Here is a 22,546-nt window from a genome sequence, read left to right as displayed (position 1 = left end):
GTTTTCTAAGCTAAATGTAACGATACCACAACACTGTGTTTTTAAGAGCATTGGATTTATCCTACAGGCTAATATTTAATCCTTCTTTAACATCACAAACTTAGATTATTTGTACGTGATCTTGTTGTTTGTCAAAGCTCGTTTCCACATATCTGACATTATAAAAGTAACTGCACTTCTGGAGGTCATCATAGGTTTTAAAGTACTTAGTTGCATCTATTGACCTTCCAGCATTAGAGGGAGCACTTGCTGCACGTGTACAAAACTTCTTTCCTGCTTCTTTAAAACTGAAGCAGTTTAGAGGAATTCACAGTCAGTGAAATTAAAAATGGTCATTGAGTAAACATACAATACAAAGCCAAAAACCCCCCTCATAAAAAATTATTATGGAAATAGTAACTGGTGAAAATACAGATTAATCTATTTTAATAGATTTGCTATTGAAACCTAGATCAGAGCTCGATCAATGTGTGTCTCCTTTATGTGTCAACTTCTGCCAGGAAAACTCCAGATTTGAGTTGGTCCTTAGTTCCCTTTATTTCTGAACCTGTGCTTTGTCTTTATAAGTCAACATTGCAATCTCTACACGGAGATATTGGCTTGATGTATCTCTGGGTTGTGGATGTGTGCACCTACACTGTCTTGAGGCTGCTTAGTCCTACCTCTAATCGAGGATCTTTCACTCCTGATGTACTGTAGCAGACTTTTATTTACATCCTGTACACTGCAGGTAAATCAAATACAGCTCTCCAGTCTATTGTCTAAACTTGTCTCTGCACATGTTCATTCCATCTGATGTCTTCTTTCCCATTGATGTCAGAGTCTTGTTATCGTAATACTAAAGGTAAAGTCACCATTGTCCTACCAAACCATAGGGCTGCTCTTTCATTAGAGGGAAATGACTGGTGGTTTAACCTAAGACTCTGAGATGTGCTGACTCTGAAACCTTCATGATAATCTCAGCCATTGCAGGAATTGAATCCATGCTGTTGGCATTAGGTCTACATTGTAAAGCCAGCTTCTGGATTAGTGGTGCTGGAAGAGCACAGCAGTTCAGGCAGCATCCAAGGAGCAGCAAAATCGACGTTTCGGGCAAAAGCCCTTTATCAAGAATAAAGGCAGTGAGCCTGAAGCATGGAGAGAGAAGCTAGAGGAGGGTGGGGGTGGGGAGAAAGTAGCATAGAGTACAGTAGGTGAGTGGGGGAGGGAATGAAGGTGATAGGTCAGGGGGGAGAGGGTGGAGTGGATAGGTGGAAAAGGAGATAGGCAGGTAGGACAAGTCCGGACAAGTCATGGGGACAATGCTGAGCTGGAAGTTTGGAACTAGGGTGAGGTGGGGGAAGGGGAAATGAGGAAACTGTTGAAGTCCACGTTGATGCCCTGGGGTTGAAGTGTTCTGAGGTGGAAGATGAAGCGTTCTTCCTCCAGGCGTCTGGTGAGGGAGCGGCGGTGAAGGAGGCCCAGGACCTCCATGTCCTCAGCAGAGTGGGAGGGGGAGTTGAAATGAGGAAACTGGTGAAGTGCGCATTGATGCCCTGGGGTTGAAGTGTTCCGAGGTGGAAGATGAGGCGTTCTTCCTCCAGGCGTCGGGTGGTGGAACGGTGGTGAAGGAGGCCCAGAGTTGAAATGTTGGGCCACGGGGTGGTGTGGTTGATTGGTGCGGGTGTCCCAGAGATGTTCCCCAAAGCGCTCTGCTAGGATCCGTCCAGTCTCCCCAATGCAGAGGAGACCGCATCGGGAGCAACGGATACAATAAATGATATTAGTGGATGTGCAGGTAAAACTTTGGATGTGGAAGGCTCCTTTAGGGCCTTGGATAGAGGTGAGGGAGGAGGTGTGAGCGCAGGTTTTACAGTTCCTGCTGACACTGACATTTTTTATAAACACACCGACTCCCACAGCTACCTGGATTACACCTCTTCCCCACCCTACCTCTTGGAAAAATGCCATCCTGTATTCCCAATTCCTCTGCCTCCACTGTATCTGCTCCCAGGAGGACCAGTTCCACCACAGAACATACCAAATGGCCGCCTCCTTTAGAGATCGCAATTTCCCTTCCCACATGGTTAAAGATGCCCTCCAATGCACCTCGTCCACATCCCGCACCTCCGCCCTCAGACCGCACCCCTCCAACCGTAACAAGGACAGAATGCCCCTGGTGCTCACCTTCCACCTACCAACCTTCGCATAAACCAAATCATCTGCCGACATTTCCGCCACCTCCAAAAAGATACTACCACCAGGGATATATTTCCCTCCCCACCCCTTTTCCGCCTTCCGCAAAGACTGCTCCCTCCGTGACTACCTGGTCAGGTCCACACCCTCTACAACCCACCCTCCCATCCTGGCACCTTCCCCTGGCACCACAGGAACTGGATGCTGCCTGAACTGCTGTGCTCTTCCAGCACCACTAATCCAGAATCTGGTTTCCAGCATCTGCAGTCATTGTTTTTATCTCATTGTAAAGCCAGCTGTCCAGCCAACTGAGAGAACTGAGGGTATACTTTGCCTAGCTCAATAAGAGATTTCTACCACCAACTATCCTCTCCCCAGCTATTCAACTAATAGAAGATTTTGCTGGATTTCACAGAGCTTGCAGTGAGATGTATGGAGATTTGGTTGGTTGGGAAATACAGCAGAATGCTTAACTACTCTGGACTTGATTTGCCTGCATGATTTAAATTTCATGTCTGATTCTTCATGATTTGAGGGAACATTTCAGCCAGGAAATTCTTACCTAGTCTTAGGATAAATGATTTCAGCCTGACCCATACTGACATCATAAGGTATTTCTATATGTTAGTATATAATTCTTTTAGGGAAGGTACTTGAGCAGCCAGTTTGTTAAATTAGACAGCAGCAATTGATGATCAGCAATGAACCAGCAACATTTGAAAAAAATGTAGTCAATTCCAAAGTAAACTTGACATTAAATCTTTAGACTGGTGTGAAATGTACAATGCAGTTGGACTTGAATGAAAAGATCTCTGGTCTTCCCCATTCACAAAAGTTAGTTTTGAAATTCCAAACCAAAAGAAATGTGTATGCTGTAAATTCAAATAAAAACAAGTTGCTAGAAAAGCTTAGCTGGTCTGGCAGCATCTGTGAAGAGGAATTAGAGTTAAAGTTCCAGATCTGGTGACTCTTCCTCAGAACTTTCTTGGTACTGAGAATTGTGGAGTTTTGTTTTTATAAAGTACATTTAAAACGCTTCTAACTTCTGTCATGTTTTGATGATGTCATCACCTTTTCTTGTGCACACAGCTGGCAGAGACACTTATAGAATTTTTTTCAGTCCCAGGAGTTAGTGAAAGCATACTTTGGGAATTTGAGGTCAGCCAAGGTCCTATTAAAATCAAGACAGCAATCCCTTTGATCTTCTCTTTTTATTCTCAAGCAAAATGCATTTGCAGTAAACCTTTATGGTTTGCTGTGAGATTTAATGAGTTTCATCAGTTGTTAACTGTGTATCATGTTCAGTCATTCGATCCCTTCAATGTACCAATCTAAATCTTTAAGCTGATTCAGTTCAGTGTATGTTCTATTATTTTATAACATATAATGCTTCGTTATTTGGAATGTGAACTTTGTGCTCCTTCATTCAATTGATACTAGTGAAAGGAAATAGTACGAATTCTGTTTTGTATGGCCAGGAGAAAGATGCAAAACAAAACACATTCCATTTGACCAAGCAATATATTTCCACTCCAGCTCAGAGCAGTGCACCCACCTGTGCCAATTCATTATCTTTCACATCATGAAAAATCCTTTTTCTCAGTGAGGTTGTCAGTTCATACCAACTGGTGAAAAATTAAGAATAGTTCTATGCCATGCACTCAGCCTCATTAGGAATACAATTTTCAAAATCATTGTGTTGCATGTGTGTCAGGTTGTTTTAACATCCTAATAGCAGTGTGAGCGCCCAATCAGAACAATTCTGTAATGCAAAACAACCAGCTTGTCCAAAATACTGTAAAATAATGTGATTGTAAATCAATACGTACAGGAATATATGGATTTTAAGATGTCCGATTACATGGTCAATTCGATCACAGCTAGACAGAAAACGGTAATGTTGTTGACACCCAGTATCTCCCCATAGACGTTTTAGCTGCATGAACAGCTGCAGATCCATAGAGCCTAGTTTAGTACCCAATGCAGCAGTAACCCCGGAAATAATATTGCTGAAACTCTGTGTAAGTCCGTCTTTGTTCCTGGCTATGATTTTATATTTAAACTCCTTTAAGAGCTAGTTATATATGGTAGAAAATGACTTATTCACAATTTAAAATATATATTCATAGGTCACAACTATCACAGTTTTTATTGCGATTATTAATTGGTAAAAATAACTATTGTGCATCAACCAGAGCAACCTTAATAAACCAGTTGTTAGGATTGAAATGCAAATGATTTGTATTCTCAAAGTTAATCCAATATTATATTTAATTCTATGGAACAAATTGCTCTCACTTAATGTACAGTAAAGAAGGGGACACGTTTAGTTTTTGAGATTTTTCCTAATTCCTTTTTTTAAGTATAAGCATCTCCGTGACATCAGCTGTTTAATTTGTTGCTTTGGTAGATGCCAATCTTTCCAATTGAAGCCACAGTGAGGATCGGAGGGAGTATTTTTCCATTGAGCTCCGGTGTTGCATAGAAGTTGGCACAGCTTTCTTTGGTTTGGTTGAAATGTTGGGATTCCTCGACCTGGATTTTTGCCAAAACAGAGAACCTGTCCAGCAGTAATGGCAGAAGAGCTGGAAAATTGCAAGTTCCAATTGCCATTTTCACAGGGGTGGGATGGAATGTGTTTGGATCAGGATTTGTGCATGAGCAGTTTAAGGAACCAATTTACCACTTAAATCAAGTCAGATTTTGGTAGCTCAGGGTTGTGAAACCAAAAATGTTCTAGATAGATGTGGTTAAAAACCGGGCTGCACTTTGTGCATCTTTTTTAGGTAGTCAGGGTTTCTCTTTAGAAAATTGAAGTACCTCTTTGGTTACGGTCCAGGCACGCCTTTGGAGTGCTAGCTACCCTTCACTACAGTCAGGAGTCCTTTGGAATGGTTAAAAGTAGGAAGGAATTTACATTAATCGTGTATTAATTCATTAACTGTCAAGCTGATTTGAAAATGTCGTGAGATATGTCAAAAGTGTCAAAGGCAACTATCAAAAGGACCTGCCACAACTGTCAAGAGAAGCTGTCAAGCTGTGAAAGTGACATGTCAAAGGGATCTGTCAATACATTTAGATGAGTTCTACCCTTTAAAACTTTTGAATGAATGCCTGAAGGATTTGAAAGAATCATTGCTTGTTATTTCAATCCGTCTGTTGACATAAGCCCGAGGGTTTATATCAGTGAATTAGTGCTACGTGACTGATAATGGATTTTTGTGGAATCACAATCTGGTGTTTGACATTTACAGTTTGTTTGACAACTAAAGTTGATTATAGACTCTGAAGTAGGACTATAAATTAATTCCAATGGTGTTGATATCAGATCAAGCACTTGAATAAAATGTTATTGTAAGGCATTATATAGTTTAAAGTATGTAAATATATAGTAAATAAACATTCATAAAGAAGAGTGGGGTTTCCACAATGATAAAATATGCAATGCATACTTTGAAATTTATTTCACTTTTACTTTTTTCCTCCTCTGTCGATGGGTCCTGAGATCTGCATATGGTAAATATGTGGCATGTTAGCTATAAGGTGATGGGTGGGGTATGGGTTGGCTTTAAGTTAACATAAGGACTATGAAGACACATAGGATGTGAGCAGAGAGATTAGGTTGGTATAAGGTAATAAATGGCTGTGGTGGATAGATATAGGAAATGAGGCAATATTTATTGGGCATGGGGATTTGGTGAGCAGTGGATGGGAGATGAGGGCTGGTGGGATATTTTGTGCTTTACTGTTGTCTTTCTGAAACTTCAATATAGTCCCGGTGCCCAGACATTTCTCCCAGCTCACCTCCACGCCTCACAGACTCCACTTTCAGTACAGGGTCACTGAGATGTCTTTCTCCACTGATAATAAGGAAGTTGAAATGTGAACTCTAGCGAATGCGAGTGCAAAACACATAACTCAAATGTATCTTTTAAATGGTTATTTTTTCATTTTGTGACCAATCTCCACAAAGGAGTTTATTGAAAGTATTACATGGATCTTTCGACCAGGCTTCATCTCAGTAATCTAAAACACAAATGATTCAGATCTTGTGTGTGATGAAAATTGTTGATGGTTGATAAGTAAATAATAAAATGGTGATGGTACCAAATAGCTGTTTGATCAATGCCATTTCCTCAAATCTGCAAAGGTTTGCAAAGCTTTGTCAGAAACATTGAATCTCTCTACAAATCAAAGGATTCTGCAGATGCCATAAATCACAATGGAATTTGAAAGGATTAAGAATGTCGAGATAACATAAAGTTTGAATTATGGCTATTATCTCCCTGCCTGGTCTGACTTCGAAGATGCTGGACTGAAATGCTTTTTTGCAATAAGATTTTTAAGTTGCTGACTTTTATCTTTGGCACTGAGCTCTTGAAGAGCTGGAGTAATAGAAGTCTGTCTGCTGTGATGCAGATGGCATGACTGTGTAAAGCCTATGAAATGCATATTCCTCATTATCTCTACAGTTACTTGGTGAGTGATTCATGCGAAGTTACCATTGGAAGATGTTGACAGTTTGCCATTAGTTCTTTAAATGGCAGTTGGTTATCCCAACCTAATCTCTCAAATGGGATTGTGAACTAAATTTTGAGATTCAAAGCATTCAAATAATGGCTGCTGTGGTCTTTACACCAAGTTACAACAGCAGTACAACTGCTTTAGCAGACCTTTGTTTCAGTTCTCACTGAAGGGTCATAACAAGCTTTAAAATGGTGTCACTATAGGAAAACATGTGGGAAATACTGGCTTAGATGGTAAATGGTTGAAGGTTGTACAGCTTTGACAGACATAACTCTGTTCAATTCTTTCCTTATTTATTGTCTAAATGCTGTGCAATTTAGAATCATGCAACACAGAAACAGACCCTTCGGTCCAACTTGACCATGCTGGCCATGTTTCCCAAACTAAACCAGTCCCACTTGCCTGCGTTTGGCCCATATTCTTCTAAATCTTTACTTTTCATGTACCTATCCAAATGTCTTTTAAATGTTGTGACAGTACCTGCATGTACCACTTCCTCTGGCACATACAAACGACCCTCTGTGAAAAAGCTGCCCCTCAGTTATTTTTGAAACTTACTCCTCTCTCTCCTTAAAAATATGCCCTCTAGTTTTGAACACCCCGGATGTTTACTATTCACCTCCTCTATGCTACTCACCTATAAACATCTATTAGGTTACCGCTCAGTATTCTATGCTCCAGTGAAAAATTGTCCCAGCCTACTTATGAGAGATCATCAGTGTTGCAGGGGACATGGCTGTCTCCTGTCAAGGATTGAACCTGGTAACTTCAAAATCACTTTTTTTCAGATCCGGAAGGCAGGGTTCTAAACTTAGTGCAAGATATGTGAGATCTGCTTGCCTTTGAGTATAGGAGTTGGGAAGTTATTGTTGAGGTTGTACAGGACATTGGTGAGGCCTCTTCTGGAATACTTTGTCCAGTTTATAGGAAAGATATTATCAAGCTAGAGAGGATTCAGATGAGATTTATCGGGATGTTGGTGGGCTTGAGTTATAAAGGAAGAATGGATAGGCTAGGACGTTTTTCACTGGAGCGTAGGAGTTTGAGACAATACCGAGGGATATAGATCGAGTTAATGGTAGTTGTCTTTGCCCTCTGGGGGATTTCAAGACTAGAGGCACATTTTTAAGGTGGGAGGTGGGCGATTTTAAAAAAGACATGAGGGGCAAATTTTTTACACTGTGATTTGCATGTGGAAGGAATTTCCTGAGGGTACAATTTGCAACATTTAAAAGACATTTGGATAGATACATGAATGACAACGCTTTGGAGGGATATAGAGCAGGAGCTGGCAGGTGGGGTTAGTTTATGATTTGAGATGCTGGTGTTGGATTGGAGTGTACAAAGTTTAAAAATAACACAACACCAGGTTATAGTCCAACAGTTTTAATTGAATGCACTAACTTTCGGAGTGCTGCTCCTTCAGGTGGTTGTGGACTACACAATTGTAAGACACAGAATTTATAGCAAAAGTTTACAGTATGATATAACTGAAATTAAACTTTGAAAAATACCTTGATTGTTTGATGAATCTCTCATCTGTTAGAATGACCATGTTAGTTTCACTTTCATATGTAAATCACACAACTTTAAGTTACATTATCAGGTGAACTTTAACAATTGACGTCAGCCCGGATAAGGTGTTGAAACTGTTAGCCCCTTGTGTGTTGCTGTCTGTGCCATAATGTTTCTCATTTAAATCTGATTCTAATCTAAAAAATGAATGAACATAATCTTACATGGATTCATGCAGTTGTTGAGCAAAGTACAATGTAACTCTGCAAGTACAAATTTATCCCACAAACATATACGTGTGCATGTCTGTTCGTTTGTGCGGAGTGGTGTAAAAGGTGTGTGTGTGTGTGTGTCAGGCAATGGGATCACCTGTAGTGTGACATGAACCCAAGGTCCCGGTTGAGGCCCTCCCTATAGGTACTGAACTTAGCTATCAGCCTCTGCTTAGCCACTTTTCGCTGCTGCCTGTCCCAAAGTCCGCCTTGGAGGATGGTCACCCAAAGGGATTAGTTCAGGTTTGGATTATGTTCGACAAGGACTGGTTGAATCGAAGGGTCTGTTTCTGTGCTGTATTACTCTATGACCTCAATTATGGAAACATTCTTAAACAATCATATAATAATGAGGCTTATTTTTTCAATTTGCCACTTGCTGGATGATGCAGTTGAAATAGGGTGCAGGTCGTTTTACTCTCCTGGTTCTATCTCACTGTAATTTAAACTCTGCGGGTAAGCATGCCTGCTTTAATCTGGTGCACTGCTCTTCAAAAACACAGATCAACCTCCAATGTCAACTGAACTTGATCTGCGATTTCCAACAGCAGGCTGAGGTAAGGGAGCAGATTTGGTTTCCTTGGCAATCAAAATAAACCAGCAACTGCCAGAGCCAGAAAGAGGCCCAACAAAATTTCAGGTGTGATAGGTTGGCTGATTTCAACCCACCTGCCCTTCAACCACACAGCACAAGATTGACTTCACTGGTTTCCAAACCCTGCCCCCCACCCCAATCATTCAAATCCTATCCTCCAACTCAGCACCACCCTCTTGACCTGACCTACCTGTCCATCTTCCTTCCCATCGACCTATCACCATTACCTCACATCTGCATTCACCTGTCACCTTCCTGCCCCCACCCCATCCTCCTCTTTTATCTTTCAGCCCCCTTTCCCCATCACATTCCTGATGAAGGGCTCATGCCCGAAATGTCGACTCTCCTGCTCCTCGGATGCTGCCTGACCTGCTGTGCTTTTTCAGCACTTTTCGACTTTGATTTTTCAGCATCTGCAGTCCTCACTTTCTCAGTAGTGAAGAAGGTATTTAGTATCCTTGCCTTTATTGTCAGCGCATTGAGTATAGGAGTTGGGAGGTCATATTGAGGCTGTGCAGGACATCGGTTAGACCACTTTTCGAATACTGTGTGCACTTCTGGTCTCCCTGCTATAGGAAGGATGTTGAGAAACTTGAAAGGGTTCAGAAAAGATTTACAAGATGTTGCGAGGGTTTGAGGTATGGGGAGAGGCTGAAATAAGCTGTGGCTGTTTTCCCTAGAGCATTGGAGGCTAAGGGATGACCTTGTAGAGGATGATAAAATCATGAGGGACATGTTTGGATTAAATAGCTAAGGTCTTTTCCCCAGGGTATTGGAGCCCAGAATTAAAGGACATTGGTTTAAGAGAGGGCAAAGATTTAAAATAAACCTAAGGGGCAATTTTTTTCATGCAGAGTGGTATGAAGTGGTGACATTTAAAAGGCATCTGGATCTGTATATGAACAGAAAGGGTTTAGAGGAATTTGGGCCAAATGCTGGCAAATCATCATATATTTATTTAGGATATCTGGTCGGCATGGATGAGTTGGACCGAAAGGTCTGTTTTTGTGCTGCACAAGTCTGGGACTCTGCTACCTCACGTTCACAGGAACAGCATTCATTCTAGCTCTGCCACTACACGCTCATCTGATGAACGCTCCTGGGCTACATCCCTTACTATTACATGCGGAATGCCCGCTCACTCATTTCATCCTCTCAAACTACTAACTCTTCCTGCTGTATACAATTCCTAGAGACTTTCTCACCATTTCTTCTGCCCATGCATCACTGCTAACTGCCCTTAAATCTACTTCTATCATACTCAAACCCTCTTTGTCTAATTGCTGGGAAAAATAGCAGGGAATGCTGGCATAGATCAGGCTCATCACTCCCTATGAGAGAAAAAAACATTCTTCTGGCTGGAGAATGGCATGACAAAGCACATTTAGCCTATCGGTGGGTTTCAATCACATTCTCTCTGGCCGCGGAGATTTTCTGTTCATACTTTCTACTTGATGATGTTATGATGCTAAATTTCCATTTCATCTTCAGAAATTTGATCTAGGCTTCTATTTCATCTGCTTCCCAACACACTCCCTTCTTTGTTGGCCTCAACTGTGAGACCCCTTTCTAGACTGTACTGCAAGGTCCCACCAGGCATCAAAACCACTAAAAGCTCTGATGGAAGCATGGACAGTGTTGTACCTTTTTTTTTTGTTCTGTGTCAGTCTGAGTGTTTTGCACAGGTGCCAGGAACCATATTTGGAAAGGGAACCCCTAAGCTGTATATATGGCCCAAGGATCGTACAATACAGCAAGAACCTGTGGGTTCCCTAGCACGTAAAAATCACAGGCGCTCCAAGGATATATGACACACAACTTTTTTTAGAATTTGGCATTGACTTTCACTTCGACATTCAAACATTCACAAACTCTGCAGGTTGTGGTAGGACATTCTCAAAGCAATGTTAAGTGCAGTCAACAATACTGAGGAAGCTAGTGATGATGGATAATCCATTGTCCTAATTGCTTGACATCCGAGGGGAAAAGATTTGAACTGCTGCTATTAGTGACATCCTGGACTCTTTTCTTTTTAAAAAAATCAACGAAAGAGGTTCAGTGTTTTGCCATTTGATCCTGATAAATGACCCTAACAGCAAATTAAGATTACACTGTGAGAGCTGGGGGGAGGAGGGGAAAGTGGCAAACAGCAAAAGGAGGAGCAGTGGAAGGGGACAAGAAGAAGAGGGAAAGATGAACTCTGACGCAGTAAAATCTTGCATCATATACATTGTTTCAAGATAGTGTCAGAGTATGGCGACATTTTGCATGCCAAAAAAAAATTCTCACCATATTTTTACGAACATCTGACAACAAATCTAAATTAGTGGCCTTTCACTATAGCTAGCATATTTATACAGTATTTATACAGTATTTAATAACTAAGCAGGGACTTACCTTTTGTATTGAGTCAAAGAAATGCAATTAATCAGGGTTTTCACGAGAAGGTGCAAATATAGTAACCACTGAATGAGAGTGACAGAGTACGTTGTGCTGTTTTTTAAACAATATCGCTTTAAATTGGGAGAATATTCAGATCTGTATTTAAGTGTTGTGAAACCTGAGTTGGAAGTTACATCAACATTTCTACTAATTAGACACCAGTACTGCACTGCAAATGCTGGATAAGGACTTCTCAACTGCTAAAGTTGTTAAATAGCTGATTACTGTGTGAAGTGAGAAATGAGCATTATCACAAGAGGGGTGTTTTTGATGGGTTCCTTTTGTTCCTGTTAAATGACATTTCATAAAATTGTATATCAGTAAAATCACATGATTGACGGTTGTTACATTCTACAAAAAAATTTAAAAGGGTAATAGTGCGTTTAGTTCAATCTATGCTTAGTGGGTACAGTTCCTAACTCTAAATAAGAATTGAGTGAGATTCTGCCAAACTACTTTCTGATGGGGCCTCTGCAGCTATCAGTGGAATGAATTACACCCTGTCATTTTAGTCATGAACCACCTAGGCCTAAAAGTGAAACGTCTGCCAACCGACTGCATCACTTAGTTCTCCCTTTTTTTTTTCTCTGCTGAAAGATAACTAGTTTGCCCCAATGTAAATAATTACCAAGTTAATCTGTTCAAATACATGTATGAAGGTGTCAAATACTACAGCTTTTCCCCACAAATGACCAGTCAAAAATGTTGTTTAGCTGATGCCTATCTACTAGTGGTGGTACTCATTAGTATCAGTGTGGAAGACTGTTAATTTGGTTTATAGTTGTCCTGTGTACTAGTCGTCATTTAATTCTGCATTCTTGTTTAAAAAGTGTTTTCTCTTTTCCCACAGGGGTTCGCCAGACCGAGATGGAACTGTAAGTATGCAGAAAATGTGTCTATTGAATGGTTAATATTCAGGTTAAATAATTATTTGTTTGGACCAGTTAGTTGAAGCTTAAAATAATAATTACTTCATACTGCAATATGTGCAGTTGTATATATTTAGTGCTGACAATCACAGTTGATCCCTCTACCTTTTTATGTACAAGTAGCCCCATCAAATTGCAGAGTTGCTCTCACTAGAATGTTCTGCAATATAAGTCTTCCATTGAAAAGTTTTTTTTATCACCCACACCATTGGTTACAGTGTATAAGCATGAGAAAAGTATGTTATTTTTTAAGGAATAGTTGAACTTTTAGGAGAATGTAAATGCCAGGATTGTCCTGTACCATGCAGTCTGCACACTCCTCGGATTATTTAAGATGGTAAGTAAGGGCCCGTTCATGGTTGACTTCAATCCTTAAAGAAATATAAATTTAAGTGCACAAACTAAATGGTTCTTTTCTGCATTGACCAGCAGCAATTAAAGCTGTGGCAAAACATACCTCAAATATCATGTGAAACACTTAAAACTTAAAGGAAAATGCCAGTGAACTGAAAACAAATGATCAACAGCAATAGCCATCTTTATTTATACTGTGCTCTTAACATTGTAACGTGTCCCAAGGTGCTTCACTGAAGTGCTATCAAACAAGTTGATAAAGGCCTGAGTTTTATGGGGTGCCACTATAAAATGTGCCTCTGGCTAAAATATTGGTTGGAGTCCTGCCCGTGATCCTGATGGCTATCTGACAGCATTATAATTAGCAATGTTCATTGCTTAAGGCCAGATCTCTATCCCTTTCTCAGTGAGAGGTCCTGTCTTAGACAGCTACCATCTAATTGAATGACCAACAGCTCTGTATCCTTGCAGTGCCCACGAGAGCATTTTCTGGGAATACAGGCAATCTCGCTGCACTGAGAAACCATCAGGTTCAAAAGTTCCATGGGTTTGAGGGGATGGAATGGGGAGGCCATGCTCACAGGTCAAGGAGAAGATTAGGAATGTTTGGTTTACAATACGCCACACCTATAAATATTGGTGGAGTTGTTGGTCTGTGCCCCAGGAGAGAAAGGAGAGGATGAGCTTTGAAAGTGCTCCTGTTCGGCCAAAAGGGACACAATGGAGGTTTCCCCTAACCTGGCTCAAACTGACATTGAAAGGCTTCCCTCAGCTTAGGCCTCCCTGTTTCACAGCAAAAAGATTGCAGGGTGAAGCCCTTAAATGATCATTAATTGGTGACAAAGCAAAGTCAATAGGATGGAGGGAAGGCAGGCAGGTGGACTGATCTTCCCCCACCCTGGTAATGTTGCAGACACCTTGGGGATGAGTGGAGAGGCGACAGGAAGGTCACCACTGATCCTATGCCCCCTTCACCCACCCACCTCCACAACCCTCCACCAACTCTCGGTTTCAAACCCACAATTGAATGAGTGCAAAGCTCAGTCCAAGGAGATATTAGGATGCATGAATATAAACATGGTGAAAAGGTGGATTTGTTTTGAAGAACCTTCAAGGAGAAAATAAAAGTGTGAGGGTGGAGAGATTTAGGGAAGGGATCCCTGATAGCTAGTTTGTAGCAAGATGTTGTTCTGGCTGCCAGTAATGGAGAGATTAAAATCAGCGATGCTCAGAAAGACCGATGGACAGATATATGGAAGGTTGTTGAGCAGCACAAATATAGACATTTGGAGGAGTGAACCATGGAGGGATTTTAAAATGAATGCATAGATTAGTGAGCAGAGAAGGGATAGATGAATGGGATTTGATATAATCTAGGATATGGCAAGCAGAGTCTGCGGTAACATCAAACTGACAATTGGATTGCAATCGATAGTAAATCATTTTGAGTTAAAGACAGAATGATTCATAATGCTTGACGTTAATTTTAAAGTTGTACCTATGATATAAATTTGTTCCTATTGTCACCTTATAGAACTTGAATTAATTAGGTTGATTTAAATTAAGGACAAACTGTGTATTTAACCTCATTCATGATTTTGGTTGAGTAGCTATTTTCTTGATGTAGGCGAAAGTGAGGACTGCAGATGCTGGAGATTAGAGTCAAGATTAGAGTGGTGCTGGAAATGTACAGCAGTTCAGGCAGCATCCGAGGAGCAGGAAAATCCACATTTTGGGCAGAAGCCCTTCATCTGGAATGAGGCTGGAAGCCTAGGGGGTGGAGAGATAAATGGAAAGGGCTGGGGCTGGGGAGTAGGTGGATGGGGGTGGGGGTAAAGGTTTAGGTCGGAGAGGAGGGTGGAGCGGATAGGTGGGAAGGAAGATTGACAGGTGGTTCTGAGCTGGAAGTTTGGAACTGGGGTAAGGGCAGAGGGAGAGGAAATGAGGAAACTGGTGACGTCCACATTGCCATGGGGTTGAAGGGTTTTAGGCAGAAGATGAGGCGTTCTTCCTTCAGATGTTGGGTGTTGAGGGAGTGGCGGTGGAGGAGGCCCAGGACCTGCATGTCCTCGGCAGAGTGGGAGAGGCAGTTCACTTTACCCCCTTCCTCCATCCACCTATTGCACTCCCAGCTACCTTCTCCCCAGCCCCAGCCTCACCCCCCCCTCTCCACCCCCAAGGCTCCCAGCCTCATTCCTGATGAAGGGCTCCTTCCTGAAATGTCGATTTTCCTGCTCCTCCGATGCTGCCTGACCTGCTGTGCATTTCCAGCACCACTCTAATCTATTTTCTTGATATGTCTAACATGAATTTGACAACAGTTCATCCCTTCTGCTGTGATGGATGTGTAACTAGAAAACAAAAATGTGTAAGAAGAGAATGAGTTCAAAACCTCTCAATAACACCAAATAGTCAGTTGCTAGTACAGAACTTAAATATTGGCTTTCAAATATTTTTGTTTTGCACTCACCAGGATTGATTGAGGCATTGCCATAGAGAATGCACCAGCCTTGAGCTAATTGTTCCCTAATGCTTTTGCATGCCAAGAGTTTGACCAATTAAAGCCTGCTTGCCAACAGATTGGCATCCTATATCTCATACAGTATAATTTTTTCCCCTTTGAAATTTTAGCATTCCTGCTCTGTCCTGATGAGTGCAAGATGAAAAGGTTCAACAGCATGTACAATTTTCTTTAAGCAATTTTGCCAAACCTAAAAAAAAATTGATTAGCAAAATCGTGTTCAACAGTAGCCTACACGATGGCATCGAATGTTTTTTTAAAAGACGTTAATATTGCTTGTGGTACGAATACATCAATTCATTTGGCAACTCAATCATTTTAGTTATTCTATGAACAGAATATTGAGTTGAATATAATAATTCCATGGCTGATTTTGCTTATTGTGTTAGAAGTAAAGAAGGAACATAGTTGGATTCTTTGATCCAAAGAAATATTGCTGTTGTTGAAAATCGACCATTAAACTGTGCATAGGTTGAAGGTACAATTACAATGCTTTAGAAAAGACTAATCATTGAGAATAAAGGTGAAAGATTGGTTACGTTATAGATCTCTCAGTAGATTTGAGTCTTTTTTTAAAATTATAAATATTTATATATATCCACACTAGATGAGTCCTAAGAAGGTAATATTTTCCTGCTTTATGCCTTTCAGTGAGCATGATTTTAAAAATATTCCCAAGTACTTAATAGAGGTGTGTGCGCATCCACGCGTCTGTCCAAAACTGCATGAGGTTGGGGTGGTAGATGCAAAAGAGAAAAGAATATCCTTCCAACTGCCTTTTGTAGTGGAATGAATTAGTATATGAAGCATACCATGCCTCATATGCACTCTCATATTCCAATCATCTCTAGAGAATCACAGCAGGAAGCTTTTTGACTGGATAGGTTTGTTATCATTCAGCAAGTCTGGTTACCACTGAGAGAATGAAAAATCCTTCCTGCAGGTTCCATACTGCTGCCTGCAGGAAAATGAGTTTTTTTTATCCTCTGTAGTACACAGTCAAGCCCAGCACAGCTGTCACTGTTGACTGCCAGAAGCCCTCACTTTCACTTTCATGAAGCAATACTCTTCTGACAGCAAACATCAGCAAAATATCAGTTAGGCATTTATCATTGATATGTAAGGAGTGTATGGATTCAGGACTAAAGTTTGAGGCCAGATTGGAACTGTTTTCCACCAGTTAACGCTTCTAAAGTCAAAATGGTACCAATGGCGAATGGTACTTCCAATTGCCCCTCAAAGGACCATATTGAGCAGATCGGCAGAATCATCATCATGCCGTGGGTTAGACAAATATTAGGGGTGACTGAAATTATCTTGATCACCAAGTATGGTTTAGTTATTCATTTTATAACTATACCAACAACCCCAAATTTGCCAGTGTACTCCCCTGTCTTTACCATGACTGTCACTGAATGAAAAGTTTACAATTTTGACAAATAATTTATCTTAATCTAAATATGGAAACATTAATAGTACTAGTAAAATCCTTTTTTTCCAATTATTTGCAGAAGAAAAGTAATGGTGCTCCAAATGGATTTTATGCAGAAATCGACTGGGAGCGATATGTGAGTGTAAAATTCATTTTATTTCAGATGCAACTTTTTTTTTTAAGTCCTGGTTTATTTGGGGACTTTCAGCAATTTTTTTTAAGTCTGGAGCTAAAGAGGAAATGGAATTGACAGATATTTTTCTGCATGCATAGTCAGGCTTAGTTATTTCAGAAAGGATAAGTTCCCTTAATTCTGTCACATAGACTACTTGATCATAATATTTGCTCCAATTTTATCATTTGATGTGTTTTAGTTATAATAATAGAAGTTATTCCATTGAATTTTAACATTTTTAAAAGCTGTTTCTAACAGTAGCAACAGATATTTACATGGAACCAGTTTGATTATGTTGATTACCTATTGGATTACTGGAAACAGTTATAGTAATCAATAATGAGTTTAGTTACAGAGAAGTGTGATGTGAAAGATGTTAATAAAAAGAATGTAGAGAAATAAGGTGAAATCTTCAAGGGAATGCAGGAAGATGGAGATCTTTGAGAGTTGCAGGACAAGTCAAGGGGCTACTGAAAAAGCACATGTGATACTTAAGCTTCAGAGTACAAAAAAAAATTATGATGTACCTTCATACTGCTCTGTTTAGGTCTCAAATGGACTCATTTGTTCAATTCTGGCATCGCATTTTAGGGTGGATGTTTAGAAATTTATTAGTATAGGAATAAATGATTTTAATTTAATGGAGAGACTGCAAATATTGAAACTTTTCTCTGCAGAGAAAGGTTAAAAAGAGACCTGATGTTCAAGAAAGGAGTGTCATCAGGGTGTCCCAAATGTAAAATTAATATAGGCACGCTTACTGGTTATGTTGTAAGATCCAGAGGTACTGGAATGCTATAGTAAGGGAGCTAAAGGACATCCTGGGTATTGAAGTAAACGTGGTTCCGGTAGTTCTTCTTTTGGGCATGCCAAATTTGCCCTCTTTGGGTGAACACGGGAAGAGATTGTGTAACATTCTTACCCCCTGTGCGAGTAAGAACATTCTAGTGAATTGGGCGTTGGAAAAACCACCAGGTCTTATGGGGTGGCGTAGACTGGTGATCGAGCATCTCCCTAAAGACTGCCTCACAAGTATGGTGCACTACAAAACGGAGCAGTTTTACAAGACGTGGCAGCCCTTTTCAAATTATGTTGACGCATACTTATCAGCAATATTAATTAGGGCCATGGTATATCTGTGGGAATCAGTATGGGTGCCTGTGGGGCCCTGGGAGGAGGAGACTGGGAGAAAAGAATACGGGTACTATAACTGGTGCTTCCAGGGATGGGAGCCTCCATGGAGGTGTGATGAGTGAAATAGAATAAAGCAGTGAGATTTAATTTAAGTTACTTGAATTTAGTTTGTTAATATTTATTTGTTTGTAGTTTAGCTTAAGTTAAGTAGATAAGTTTTTTTTTCTGGTAGAACAGTAGGTTGTTAATTAATAATAGTATCGCATTATGACTTTGTACTGCCTCTACTTTTTTGTTTGTCGGTGTTATTCATTTTTTGTATTTAGATATTTTGTAAAACATTTAAAAAAAGGTCTTTAATAAATAGATTTATTTTTAAAAAAATAAAGACCTGATAGAGGTGTTTAAAATCATGTGGTTCCAGTGACCGCTCAGTAACTGGAGGACAATGATTTAAAGTTAATTAGTCAAGGGTAACTACATAAAGAATTCTGTTTTTTACAGAGAAAGTTCTTGTGATCTGGAATGTGCTGCCTCAAAGAATGAATGATTGAATCTAATTCAATAATACTTCTCAAAAGAGAATTGGAGTAGCAACATAACAAGGCTATGGGGAGTTATTTGAATAGCTGTACCAAAAAGCTGGCATAAATATGTTGGAGTAAATGGCTTTCTTCCGTGATGTTACATTGTATGATTGTTTTCCATCAAATGAAAGCTATATTTATAGATCTGTCTTTTGTTTCTGTTCTATTCAGCGTGAGTTTAATTCTAAATTGTAATGATAAGGTGTTTTTTCTTTTAACAGCCTTAATTGTTGTCTATGCATCCATATTATTGAATACAATCTCCCTGAAACTTGGGAGCTACAATTCACTTGCTCATGAAATAGGTTGTGAGTTTATATTTACAAGTTGGCTCTGTAAAAAGTTTATTCAAGGATCCTGTGGTCACTACCTTTGTACTATTTTAAGACACTCCAATTTAAGAACAACACTTTTTTTTAGTTTAACAAGTTAAAAACGAACGTGATGATGACACAAGCACAAATCAATAACAGAATTATATTAACACTCTTCAGATCATTCTGATAATCCCTTTCCACTCAGAACATAGGACAGTAGGAACAGGAATAAGTGACTAAGCCCCTTGAGTCTGTTCTGCCATTCCATGAGATCATGGCTGATCTGTGGCCTGACTCTGTATTCATGCCCTTGGCCCATAACCCTTAATTTTAGATCAGAGATATAAACTTAACAACTGATCTAGCACCCAGGACCATTTGTGGAAGAGCGTTCCAAACCTCTACCACTCCCTGTATAGAAGTGCTTCCTAACGTATCTCCTGAATGGTCTGGCCCTAATTCCTAAACTATGCCCCTATTTTAGAATCTCCAACCAGTGAAAATAGTTTATTTTTATCTATCCTGCCTTTTCCTGTTAATACCTTGACAGCTTTGATCAGATCACCCCTTAACCTTCCCAATTCTAGTGATTTTAGCTGTCTAATGGAGGTTATGGGATTTTGTCTGTGACAAGAAAGCCAGCGAGAATTCCATATCACTTTTTTATTTTGGAAGGCCTACTGAATTAAGTGCCAATGCGGCATGGCCAGTGGCATGCTAAAGGAAGAGTGGTATTAAATTGGAATGGGTGCAGAAAATATTTGCCAGGATTTACTGGGACGGAGGCTTTCAGTTATGAGGAGAGGCTGGATAGGCTGGAGCATAGGAGATTGAGAGATGACCTTTTGACAGAGGTTTATAAAATCATGAGGGGCACAGGTAGGGTGAATAGCCAAAGTCTTTTCCCAAGGGTAAGACAGCCCAAAACTAGAGGGTATAGGTTTAAAGTGAGAAAGGAAAGATTTAAAAGGGATCTGAGGGGCAACTTATTCGCACAGAGGGTGCTGTGCATATGGAATGACCTGCCAGAGCAAGTATTAGATGTAGATACACTTTTAAAAGACATTTGGAAGGTACATGAATATGAAAGGTTTAGAGAGATATGGGCCAAATGCAGGCAAATGGGATTAGTTAAGTTAGGGCAACCAGCAAGAACGAGTTGGACTGAAAGGTCTGTTTCCATGTTGACTGACTCTATGACTTTATAAAATCCAAGGGTCAGGAAGTCCTGACTCCAGGCGCTGTCATCCAGTCAGAGGCTGGTAACTCTTCGTTGCTTGACAGTGCCACCATGAAGGGGATTACTGCTGACAATAAGACATACATTTGAGACTGGAGTTTCCAGGTTCCAGTCATGGATATGTGAAGGAGGGGGGCTTGTGAATCAGCAACAAGGACAGCAAAGGGGCTCTCAATAATCTCCTCCTCCTTCCTCGTACCAGATCCCTCGGAATGGGTTTGAATGAGACCCCATGCTGAAAGCAACACCAAGAGGTTTGGCTTCTTTGAATCCCCACATGGCCAGTATTGGTTAAATAGCAACATAAAGGGAAGACCCCCTGTGGCCCTTGACGCTTGGCTGAAATTGGAACAGGAATGGGAAGATGGTGGGGTCTTGACCTGTCACCAAACACCCCTTTGGGTAGGCTGTTAAACACCAGCTCATCACAAAGGGTGGGACAAAACTTTTCAAAACAGACAATCCGTGAAGAGAACACCTCATTTTATCAAAGTAAGTGACATCAATAGGAGTTCATGGTGACTTTTTTTTGAGTGGATAGTAAATTGCTTAAAAGACAAAGTCAAGGGTTGTTATGAGAGCAGTTTTACAAAGGTGTGTAGTTCGTAGGAGGGGAAGTGTGAAAGACCATTGAGTGGAATGCCCTGAAGATCACAGTTGTTTCTCTCCACATAACCGAGTCAGAAACTCAATGTAAAATAATCAAACTTCTTTAAATACCAAAGAGGAGGGCAGTATAGTGAGGTGGTGGTCCAAAGGGTAAATATGAAATATGATGCAGACACATATATATGAAGCGGTACATAGTTGTTTCTGCGATAATACGGTAGTTCCATTCTCATGCAATCCCGTGTTATAAGAAAATTGCATAATGGCAGCACCATTTAAACTAATCCTGTTCTAACCAACACACTTTTTAAATGTTCGCACTTTAGAAACAATTTTAGGAACTACATTGTCAAAACAATAGGATGCATCAGCGTTATGGTCAAATTATTCAGGTATTTGATGAGACCATACATTAACTACTCTGTCATTCTGGCTGCTGAGAAATCTGAGATTGTTGACTGCACAGCTTCAGAATTTAACAATGATGTTGCTCCCCCCCAGTCAAACTTTGAGTTATGAGGCAATCCTGGAAGTAATGTGTACTGTTCAGACCTGAAAGATGTCTGGGAGGTGATTTTGTTGTTAATGGAAGTTAGTTGAGGATTGGAAAATTTACATTCAGAATATAACTTCAAATTAAATAGTAAGAGAGGAACAGTAGGACATGGGTTCAAACTAGTAAATGATAGATTTGAGAAACTCATTATAGAATCACAATCAAAATATGAAACTGATTTCCATATAAAGTATAAGAAAAAGTGGAAATGCTGGAACATTTTTAAAATACATTTGGAGCCTTGGTAGAGACAACTACTGTAAGATCATTATGACTGAGTTAAGGTGTTCAAGTGAGCTAAATACCTACCATTGTACGTAATAATTTTATCGTTTCACACTTATTGGTTTTGCTCTAATAGAACAAGGTAATGCTGTAAAACAGAAGTGGTCTATTTATGCCATCAAGCCTGTGTTTTTTCAACATGGTTCACCTGATCTAATTCCACTCTCCTGCTCAGCCCCTGTATCCATTAATAATCATCTTGTTGAGCAAAATATCTAATTATCATTAAAATTGCCTTAATGCTTTGTAGTCATTAGCTGTGATTTGTCTGGTCATTACAGAAGGTAATCAGTTTGAAAACATAATGGTCAGTTCATGAACCTTTGCAGTCAGTGCTGAATAGAATTAAGTCAAAGAATTGAATAAATGAGAAGGGGCTGCAATATATGTAAACAGTTGAAAATTTTAAAAATACATATCATTTGTGAGGGCACAGATGGAATAAATGCATTGTAGTACAGTTAACATTAATTAAATGAAACTGAAGAAAATAAAAGCCATGTCTGAAATTAGCTTAAAATTTGTAATTGTCACGCAAGTTTCTCTAGAGGGGTTATTTTGGCATAGTGGTATTTTCCCCTACCTCTAGGCCAGATTTCAGGTCCCACCACCACAGAGACGTATAATAGCATCTCTGAACAGATTGGTTTAAAAAATATCTACAAGTTGATTCTGTAATTAATATTATTGGAACAAAAATGAAGTACACTTTTTAAGTGGAATGCATTTGGCCAGGCTTAATTCACACACTCAGGAGAATATCTCTTTAGTAATAATGATATCTAGGATCTTTGATGGTAGAGTAGTAGGAATTCTTCAAAGACTTAGTTTGCCTTTCTACAGAATCTTATTATGCATGTGCAGGATTTTGGTCTGCTTCA

General features: G+C 40.0%; 1 protein-coding gene across 11 annotated transcripts in view; it reads left to right on the top strand.

The window, feature by feature from the left end:
• sgip1a (SH3GL interacting endocytic adaptor 1a) overlaps positions 1 to 22,546 on the top strand; it is a 287,174-nt gene that overhangs the window by 147,407 nt on the left and 117,221 nt on the right. For 9 of the 11 annotated variants that reach the window (XM_087990679.1, XM_087990683.1, XM_087990676.1 and 6 more), the window contains 2 exons: positions 12,377 to 12,401; positions 16,842 to 16,898. In XM_087990679.1, the coding sequence (XP_087846805.1) occupies positions 12,377 to 12,401; positions 16,842 to 16,898 (82 nt within the window). The remainder of the gene's footprint in view (positions 1 to 12,376; positions 12,402 to 16,841; positions 16,899 to 22,546) is intronic. The other 2 variants (XM_087990677.1, XM_087990682.1) reach the window with 1 other exon arrangement.

The sequence above is a fragment of the Chiloscyllium plagiosum genome, unplaced genomic scaffold (genome assembly GCF_037043375.1).
Source record: "Chiloscyllium plagiosum isolate Xiang-an unplaced genomic scaffold, Cpla_swu_hap1 HiC_scaffold_9, whole genome shotgun sequence".
NCBI classification, from domain to species: domain Eukaryota; kingdom Metazoa; phylum Chordata; class Chondrichthyes; order Orectolobiformes; family Hemiscylliidae; genus Chiloscyllium; species Chiloscyllium plagiosum.
The sequence above is the reverse complement of the archived record's forward strand: the minus strand, read 5'-3'. Positions and strand labels throughout refer to the sequence as shown.